General features: G+C 47.7%; 1 protein-coding gene across 1 annotated transcript; it reads right to left on the bottom strand.

The window, feature by feature from the left end:
* Positions 1-1855: 1855 nt before the first annotated feature.
* GSTP1 (glutathione S-transferase pi 1) lies at positions 1856-11931 on the bottom strand. Its single transcript, XM_072130431.1, has 7 exons — positions 11792-11931; positions 5361-5396; positions 4013-4119; positions 3832-3919; positions 3643-3746; positions 3458-3565; positions 1856-2246 (listed from the first exon to the last, which is right to left on the bottom strand). Coding segments are annotated over exons 1-7 (633 nt in total). The 5' UTR covers positions 11793-11931; the 3' UTR covers positions 1856-2057.
* Positions 11932-12180: the final 249 nt, after the last annotated feature.

Below are 12180 nucleotides of genomic sequence, written 5' to 3'. Positions count from 1 at the left end.
CACTGCAAGCCCCAGGTCATGTTCCCACACAATTACCCCCATGTTCTCCCCCTGACTAGTGAGATAATGCAGCTCTGTGCACCGCTTCCCCCTGCAGGTCATGTGATGACGACAACATCACAGGTCCTGCAGCCTCCAGGTAGTAATATTCTCCGGGAGGCTACAGGACCTGCAGGGGAAAGCAGCAATGCAAATTCTCATCACGATCTGTGTCCTGAGGAGAGTGGGGAGGAACGCCCAGGTACCTGGGGAAATCCAGGGCTCCGGCCAAAAGATCCGGGGAACGGGCCCCGTTTCTTTTGACCTTGCACCAGACATCTCTCTTTCCTGCTATAAGCCTCTATGACAGTGAATTATTTTGCCAGTCAATGGAGGAAGAGGTAAGACAATGACACGTGTTGTGTGTCTTACGCGAGTGTCGCATGATGCTACCGGATACTCCATGGCAAAACTACATTCTGTGTGACCCAAAAATGCAGACCCCTTTATTTATGAGCAAGTGGATCTGATCGCTACAGACAATAACAACGTTTGGCCTCATCAGTGCGGATACAAACACCGGTATGAGGACGTTCAGAAGACACGGCTGCGAATAGCAACGGTGTAGACCAAGGCGACTGCTGCAGAACTTCCTTGCAGCCATTTCATTGAGCTTATTACTACTACTCCTCTCACCATAGCCAAGGAGGAACATGACATTTAGAAGAGCTGAGGAGAGGCGATTCGCCCAATTACATGGTTAGCCCTTAGGTTTACAAAACGTATCGTAAAGGTGTTTGCGGAATTGAAAAACGTATTAACTTGTGATGGACTTGTTTGCTCTATGCTATAACTGTACAGTTGCAAGACTTTTGGTCACATGACCTTCCTGTGCAGGCCCGGGCACATACGGCCTAAATGAGATTGCTTAAAAATTGGAGCTCCCTCCCAGTCATTAAAAATTATGCAATTCGCTTGTCCATATTTTCATTGAATCATTGTGTTGTATACAGTTTTTCTGTAGGGATAATATAATACACTGTATTCAATACAATATACTGAATACATTATATAGGTATTGGGTAGAGCGGAGTCCGGCTCTCAAAAACCAATCGTCATGTGGCCCCCATGAGAAAGTTAAGTGCTCACCCCCCCAATCTAGAATCTTCTGAGGGAGTGGTTTCCCAGGACCAGCCTCTGAACCAGAGGGAGGAGCCTGTCTTATCCAATGGTAAAGATTACACTTTATTTAGGTTATTACTGTGTCTGACTTGGTCATTACGGACTTGCATCACCCCAAGAGGTTGGCGCAGGCTCAGTGTGTGCTACCATAACACCACGTCCCCTCTGGGCACCACTACCTCATCATTATTTAATTTTCGGCACAGAGCAACAATTTCTGCCCCGTATGCTGCCGTATATACCTGCTGTATCCAGAACCAGTGGGAGGGGCATTCTGTCAGCCATCCATCATCTGCCCGACTACTGTATGTTATATGGATATGGTACAATACGTCCTGTATTTACAGCCAGAATACAGAGCAGAAAAGACCATACGGTTGTGTGTATGAGCCCTTAGCCCGTATTTTATACGTTCCCATTGACTTCTATGGGCCGTACGAAACAGAAATACGATGGAAAAATCGGACATGCTCTATATTGTTATACGGCTCGCTTACGGTACAGCGGCCATGTAAACGGGTGGCCATATTGCCCATTGGAATGCATGGGGCCGTATATATGGTTGTGTACACACGGAGAAGGTTTTCTCTGATTGCACTCAAGGCCCAATGTGTAGCCTCCAATGGCTGCAGATTATACGCAGTTACAATACGAGTGTCTGGACCAAAATACAACAACGTTTTTTTTTAAATCAAAATGTACTTTTTACTTCAAAAAGGCCAAGAAAACCTGAATTTAGTTGACACTATTCACAGTATAGTTGTGCCCTAGAGGATCTAGCATAAGAAGGGGAGCGGCGGAGTGATCACTGGTGCCGATACGTCCTCTCCAAGCGACACGAGAAATCATCCGCAGCTCCAACACTACGGACTTCAGGGTGGTGGCCATCTCTCTGCTCACTGCTTCCCATTGCCGTTGATGGGTCGGCTCTTGTGGGCATCAGTGTTGAGAAAGGCTTCAATTTTAGGGCGGCTACTAATGCGGCTGACGTAGGCAGAGAGGAGGGGGAAGCCCGAGAGGCAGTCTGGAGCCAGGACAAGATGGGTGCGGAGAAGGTCCACCAAGTTATAATCAACAAAAGAAATCTATAAAATAAGAGGAGATTGCGGTTATTTCTCATGAACATCCCAACTATCAGGATATTATTAGATCGCCAATGCTGTATGTCACACGGTTTCCAAGGTAACAGACTACAAACAGAAATATGTAGTCTGATCCTGCCCTCTTACATTCGTTCTGCCACTGGGGCGAAGCCTGATCCCCACTTGTAGGAGATAAAAGAGGACCTGTCACCCAATTTATCGGCACTAGGAGATGTTACTAAAGAAAGCGGCTCCTAGTGCTTGAACAAACGCCGCAGTGTTAGAGTGATAGCGTTACCGGAAACCTGCGGTGGGGTACAATGTAATTGTCGGACAGCTCGCAAAGCTGTACAACGTATTGTTGAGGGGGCGGGGTTGGGGCGTGGCTAGGGGCGGTCCGGGGAAGAGGCAGCGCCTCGGACCGCCCCCTCATGAATACATCGGACCGCTTTGCAAGCAGTCCGATGATTACATTGTACCCCGCCGCAGTGTTTGATAGCGTTACCGGAGGTTTCCGGTAACGCTATCACTCTAACACTGCGGCGTTTGATCGAGCACTAGGAGCTGCTTACTTTAGTAACTTCTCCTAGTACCAAAAATTTAGGTGACAGGTCCTCTTTAAATCCCAGCTGCGTACAAGGACATCTTCCACCAGGAGGCATGACTGTATGGCAAGCACACTTACATGCCAGTAGGTGCTCCCCCTGTGACAGCATATACTCTTCTTACGCCCTTGTATTTACAAAAAAAGGCTTAACAAATTATGCAAATGAACCATACCAGGTATTTGAGACAGGCTCATTTGCATAATTTTTTTTTGTTGTAAAGACGAGGGTCCTGCATGAGGAGGCACATACTTGCATGTAAGTCTACTTGGTTTACAGTCCTCCTTCCTGGTGGTAGATTTCCTTTAAAGCCACAGCCGGTGTACCTTCCTACTTACCCATCAGTATCCTAAGGTAATAAGTTAAAGTTTCCTTGTGTCTACTCACTGTAACCCGCACACTCATGCTCACCGTTCTGATAAAGTGCAGGTTAGGACCCATATCCTATTGAACTATGGACTTACTATAGCGCCGGTACCACAACACCAGCGCCTTGGGTCAGATCCTTGTGCCTCTATATGAAGGCTCTCCATTAGGTTCTGTATTCCAGTTGGCACATTAATAATAATATATGATCAGTATAACACATCTATATACACATGTCCTCACCTGATCTCCAACCACAAACCCCTTCCCTCCATTGTTGGCTGCCAGCAGACGTTCAAAGTGACCAAGCTCGGTGGGCAGAGCCTTAATGTAGTCGTCTTTGCCGTTATCCTAAGGAAAGAAAGCCACGTGTAAATCCACAGTAAAGCGTGTGACACGTCCTCATCACATTCCTGGGTTCTACTCACGTAGTTCTGGTAGATCATCCGTAAGTATTTCACCCGGAGATCTTCCACGCCATCGTTAACCATGTCTATTTTGGTGGCCTCGCATGGGGTTTTTCCATAGAGACCTAAAGTGCAGCCGTAGAACACAGAATGATCAGGGCAAGTCCAAGCACAAGGTCTCGCCAAATACAACAACTCAAACAATCGTACCGTGATTCCTGGCAAGGTGGCGCAGGATGGCATTGGACTGGTACAGAGTGACGTCTCCATCTTTGAATGCTGGGAGCTGGCCAAACACCTGCAAAGGGAAAGAAGCTCCGGTCAGAAGAAAGCAATGGAAGAAGCCCATCCATGGCAAGAGCAGAACACAACGGCCAGGGGTTCATCTTACCGTATCACGCTTCAGATCTCCCTGAAACCACGCGTCAAACGTGACCACGTCCTCCTTCCAGTCTAATCCCTGGTCAGCCAGGAGCATCCGCATAGCTTCACAGCGACCTGACGAGGACATCAGCAGTATAAAACAGCCCACAAGACAAACAACCACAGGCAAGGACACTCAGGACAAGTTTACTAATCTGAGGACCCCCTCATCAGCTGCTTAAAGGGAACCCGTCACCAGGGAGCTCATTTTCACGAAAGACAGGTTACAGAAGCCCATCACACCTGCAGTGCACATCTGCCTTCTCTAATCATTTGCATTACAATATAATTGTGTGTTATAACTTACCTTGTACCCTGACAGAATCCTCTGTGTAGTCCCAGGGGTTGGGCTTTGGTTTGGATGCTTTTCAAAAAGCAACATGTGGCTTGTCTGTGCTGCTCATTTCTCAGCCCCCACTTTTGTGCTCCTGTACAGCTCCACCCTGCCCCACTGATGTCCGCTCACCAGGCTGTGCAGGCGCAGAAGGGAGAAGCTGTACAGGAGCAAAAAGGTGGAGGCTGAGAGCTGAGGAGTCTGCAGCACAGACAAGTCATATGTTGTTTTAATGAAAAGCATCCAAACAAAAACCCAACCCCTGGAACTACACTGCAGTTGTCATGGGCTTCTGCAACCTGTCTCTAGTGAAAATGAGGTCCCTGGTCACAGGTTCCCTTTAAAGAAAGCACAGGGCTCGGGCAAGAGTCTTCATGGCTGATCTCTATGGTGGTGCAGTAGCTGCAGGACCCTGCGCCACCACAACAGGTCCCTAAGTAAAACCGTGAATTACATTAACAGTGGGTTGTCAAAGTATTCACACCCCCTGAACTCTACCTGATTTTTTTTTCTTTTAACATTACAGCCATAAACAAATGTATTTTATGGATATTTTATGTGAGTGGCACGTGGCGCCTCTATTCACACAGGAAACTGCAACAATAGACGGATATTTCACGCACCAATCCATAGTCACACGAGAGGCAGTAGATAGCAAGTCACGTGTAGCGATAAATCACAGAAGAATTAGGGCTCATTAATCATGGGCCGGTGCCAGGAGAATTCACAATACAAGAGCAGCAGCGGCTCTCAACGACCCACACCTCAAAAGCCGCGGCTGAAAAAACTGATCGTGTGAACGCGGCTCATCCCCGAGCCGTCTGCTTCATAAGTTTTCACGATGCTGTTTGTTCACCAATGTTCTCTAACAAACCTCTGAGCCCTTCACACAACATCCGGTCTCTGTACCAATAAGGAAGATCCGAAAGGCAATCGGAGGGAGACGCCGCCATCTGCAAACATCAGCAAAGTGTGCACTTACCTCTGACATTGAAGTAGATGATGGTGTATTCAGGCACTACAGAAGGAAGAAGGAGAAGAGAGCCGTGTTACTGGTTATGTCCTAATATTCTATCCCTGCCAAGGCTCCCACATTACACCGGGGTATAGCATGGAGGACGGCCGCCTGCAGGCCCATGTGCAGCCACCACCTGGACGGTCAGCGCCCGGGGCAGTGCCAGGCTGATTATTAAGCACAATGGGGCACATTTACTTACCCGGTCCAGTCGCGATCCAGCGGTGCGTTCTCCGATGAGGATTCGGGTCTTCCGGCGATTCACTAAGCTGCGCCGAGGTCCTCCGGAGTTCACCTTCTTCCTGGTGCATGTGAGTGCTTGATCTTGCAACACAATTCGTTTTTTAAATTCCGCAGTTTTTTTGAATCCATGGGGTTGTCCGGTGGCCACGCCAACCCCCACCCCCCGATTTCTGTGGCATGAAAGCCGGCACGATTGTGCCAAAATCCCAGCGGAATTTGGCGCAAAACGGAAAAATTTGGGAAACCCGATGTAAGTGCGGCTGCGGAGCCCTTAGTAAATGAGCCCCAATGTGAAATGACCGGGTCATGGGTGCACAAGTCACGACTATTCATTGCATCCGGCAGTGACCTGGTCATTAGGAAGGCTCGTAAAGGAGCATTGGGTGTCATTTTTGTGATGACGAGACCCTCCCCTCCAGGTAGAGGACAGCACCCGCCAGTACAGGGCCTCCTATGGGCACTATGACACCCATGACCTTACCACAAGGTCCAGAGGACAAGTCCTGCCCCCAGCTTCTGGGTTATGTTACACAATGTATAGGAGGAGCACGTCTGCCATCTTCCCCTATAGAGGCCCCTGTACCAGGGCAGGAAGGAAGCGCCATATTATAGCAGGATTAGGCCTTCAGCTGTAAAAAGTGAACCTTTGACTTAATGCCGGGGCTGCTCATGGACACCTATAGCTTCCCCTATGGATATGTATATAGTCACATGTACAAGTCTATAGGGGCCGCACCCTACCTGGGAGCAGGACCACACATCACAGATAAAGTACATAGGGGCAGATGTGACAGCACCAGGAACGCAAACAAACTACATCATTACTATAAGGTCCCCAGACATTACACAGGCGCAGTCATAGTGTGACCTCTGCCCCGAGGGTCACAGACAGATAAGAGGCCGCAGGTAACACTGATAGATAACCTCTGCAAACAGCCGGGAGACCAAAGGTCTGAGATAAGAGACCGCTCCACTACACAGACACACACACACTATACATCACACTGCACACACACACACACTATACACCACACTGCACACACACACACACACTATACACCACACTATACTACACACACACACACTATACACACACACACACACACACTATACTGCACACACACACACACTATACTGCACACACACACACACTATACTGCACACACACACACACACACACACACTATACTGCACACACACACACACTATACTGCACACACACACACACACACACTATACTGCACACACACACACACACACACTATACTGCACACACACACACACACACTATACTGCACACACACACACACACACACTATACTGCACACACACACACACACACACACTATACTGCACACACACACTATACTGCACACACACACACACACTATACTGCACACACACACACACACTATACTGCACACACACACACACACTATACTGCACACACACACACACACACACACTAGACTGCACACACACTAGACTGCACACACACTAGACTGCACACACACTAGACTGCACACACACTAGACTGCACACACACACACACACACACACACTATACTGCACACACACACACACACACACACACACACACACACTATACTGCACACACACACACACACACACACTATACTGCACACACACACACACACACACACACACACACTATACTGCACACACACACACACACACACACACTATACTGCACACACACACACACACTATACTGCACACACACACACACACACTATACTGCACACACACTATACTGCACACACACTATACTGCACACACACACACACACTATACTGCACACACACACACACACACACACACACTATACTGCACACACACACACACACTATACTGCACACACACACACACACTATACTGCACACACACACACACACACTATACTGCACACACACACACACACTATACTGCACACACACACACACACTATACTGCACACACACACACACACACACACACACACACACTATACTGCACACACACTAGACTGCACACACACTAGACTGCACACACACTAGACTGCACACACACACACTATACTGCACACACACACACACTATACTGCACACACACACACACACACACACACTATACTGCACACACACACACACACACTATACTGCACACACACACACACACACACTATACTGCACACACACACACACACACACACACTATACTGCACACACACACACACACACACACACACTATACTGCACACACACACACACACACACTATACTGCACACACACACACACACACTATACTGCACACACACACACACACACACTATACTGCACACACACACACACACACACTATACTGCACACACACACACACACACACTATACTGCACACACACACACACACACTATACTGCACACACACACACACTATACTGCACACACACACACACACTATACTGCACACACACACACACACACACACTATACTGCACACACACACACACACACACTATACTGCACACACACACACACACACACACACTATACTGCACACACACACACACACACACACACTATACTGCACACACACACACACACACACACACTATACTGCACACACACACACACACACACACACTATACTGCACACACACACACACACACACACACTATACTGCACACACACACACACACACACACACTATACTGCACACACACACACACACACACACACTATACTGCACACACACACACACACACACACTATACTGCACACACACACACACACACACACACTATACTGCACACACACACACACACACACTATACTGCACACACACACACACACACACACTATACTGCACACACACACACACACACACACTATACTGCACACACACACACACACACACTATACTGCACACACACACACACACACACACACTATACTGCACACACACACACACACACACACACTATACTGCACACACACACACACACACACACACTATACTGCACACACACACACACACACACACTATACTGCACACACACACACACACACACACACACACACTATACTGCACACACACACACACACACACACACTATACTGCACACACACACACACACTATACTGCACACACACACACACACACTATACTGCACACACACTATACTGCACACACACTATACTGCACACACACACACACACTATACTGCACACACACACACACACACACACACACTATACTGCACACACACACACACACTATACTGCACACACACACACACACTATACTGCACACACACACACACACACTATACTGCACACACACACACACACTATACTGCACACACACACACACACTATACTGCACACACACACACACACACACACACACACACACTATACTGCACACACACTAGACTGCACACACACTAGACTGCACACACACTAGACTGCACACACACACACTATACTGCACACACACACACACTATACTGCACACACACACACACACACACACACTATACTGCACACACACACACACACACTATACTGCACACACACACACACACACACTATACTGCACACACACACACACACACACACACTATACTGCACACACACACACACACACACACACACTATACTGCACACACACACACACACACACTATACTGCACACACACACACACACACTATACTGCACACACACACACACACACACTATACTGCACACACACACACACACACACTATACTGCACACACACACACACACACACTATACTGCACACACACACACACACACTATACTGCACACACACACACACTATACTGCACACACACACACACACTATACTGCACACACACACACACACACACACTATACTGCACACACACACACACACACACTATACTGCACACACACACACACACACACACACTATACTGCACACACACACACACACACACACACTATACTGCACACACACACACACACACACACACTATACTGCACACACACACACACACACACACACTATACTGCACACACACACACACACACACACACTATACTGCACACACACACACACACACACACACTATACTGCACACACACACACACACACACACTATACTGCACACACACACACACACACACACACTATACTGCACACACACACACACACACACTATACTGCACACACACACACACACACACACTATACTGCACACACACACACACACACACACTATACTGCACACACACACACACACACACTATACTGCACACACACACACACACACACACACTATACTGCACACACACACACACACACACACTATACTGCACACACACACACACACACACACACTATACTGCACACACACACACACACACACACACTATACTGCACACACACTATACTGCACACACACACACACTATACTGCACACACACACACACACTATACTGCACACACACACACACACACACTATACTGCACACACACACACACACACACTATACTGCACACACACACACACACACTATACTGCACACACACACACACACACACACTATACTGCACACACACACACACACACTATACTGCACACACACACACACACACACTATACTGCACACACACACACACACACACACACACTATACTGCACACACACACACACACACACACACTATACTGCACACACACACACTATACTGCACACACACACACTATACTGCACACACACACACACACACTATACTGCACACACACACACACACTATACTGCACACACACACACACTATACTGCACACACACACACACACACACACACACACTATACTGCACACACACACTATACTGCACACACACACACACACACTATACTGCACACACACACACACACACTATACTGCACACACACACACACACACTATACTGCACACACACACACACACACTATACTGCACACACACACACACACACACACACTATACTGCACACACACACACACACACTATACTGCACACACACACACACACACACACACTATACTGCACACACACACACACACACACTATACTGCACACACACACACACACACACACACTATACTGCACACACACACACACACACACTATACTGCACACACACACACACACACACACTATACTGCACACACACACACACACTATACTGCACACACACACACACACTATACTGCACACACACACACACACTATACTGCACACACACACACACACACTATACTGCACACACACACACACACTATACTGCACACACACACACACACACACACTATACTGCACACACACACACACACACACTATACTGCACACACACACACACACACTATACTGCACACACACACACACACACACACTATACTGCACACACACACACACTATACTGCACACACACACACACTATACTGCACACACACACACACTATACTGCACACACACACACACACACACACACTATACTGCACACACACACACACACACACACACACTATACTGCACACACACACACACACACACACACTATACTGCACACACACACACACACACACACACTATACTGCACACACACACACACACACACTATACTGCACACACACACACACACACACACACTATACTGCACACACACACACACACACACACACACTATACTGCACACACACACACACACACACACTATACTGCACACACACACACACACACTATACTGCACACACACACACACACACTATACTGCACACACACACACACTATACTGCACACACACACACACTATACTGCACACACACACACACACACACACTATACTGCACACACACACACACTATACTGCACACACACACACACACACACACACTGCACACCACACTGCACACTATACATCACACTGCGCACACACACACTATACATCACACTGCACACTATACATACATCACACTGCACACTATACATCACACTGCGCACACACACTATACATCACACTGCACACTATACATACATCACACTGCACACTATACATCACACTGCACACTATGTACATACACTATACATCTCAGCACATACATACAGTCCAGCGTCTTACTATTGTCGGGCAGTGATGTGCAGGGCTCTCTGACTTCTCTGTGTGACAGCTGCGAGCGGACGGAGTGGAGGACTGCTCTTATATACGTGACGTCACGGCATGAGGCGATGCCTCGCTCCTCCCACAATCCCCCGCGGCCGGCCCTGGTCACGTGTCACGGCGGGGCTCCGGTCATAATACATTATTTACCGCTTAGAAATTTTTTTTGTGTAAAACTTATTTTGGTCAAATTTGTAAGCAAAAATTAAAAAACAAAAAGAAAAACTTACCGACTTAATCGTCTCAACTCCTAGCTCATAGACATACACTGTGCGCAGCCGGGCGTGCATGTGTTGTGACGGGGAGTCATCCTCTGCCAGACCCTTCTCCCCTCTTGTCTCTTCAATAGT

This window comes from Engystomops pustulosus, chromosome 11, assembly GCF_040894005.1.
Source record: "Engystomops pustulosus chromosome 11, aEngPut4.maternal, whole genome shotgun sequence".
Taxonomy (NCBI): domain Eukaryota; kingdom Metazoa; phylum Chordata; class Amphibia; order Anura; family Leptodactylidae; genus Engystomops; species Engystomops pustulosus.
The sequence above is the reverse complement of the archived record's forward strand: the minus strand, read 5'-3'. Positions and strand labels throughout refer to the sequence as shown.

What these genes read in the sequence shown, in the direction of transcription:
- GSTP1 (XM_072130431.1), bottom strand. An exon ending in CCACCTTGCCAGGAATCACG is followed by an intron (nt 3,747 to 3,831) that starts GTACGATTGTTT and finishes GCTGCACTTTAG; the next exon opens with GTCTCTATGGAAAAACCCCA. An exon ending in GGTTTGTGGTTGGAGATCAG is followed by an intron (nt 2,247 to 3,457) that starts GTGAGGACATGT and finishes CTTATTTTATAG; the next exon opens with ATTTCTTTTGTTGATTATAA.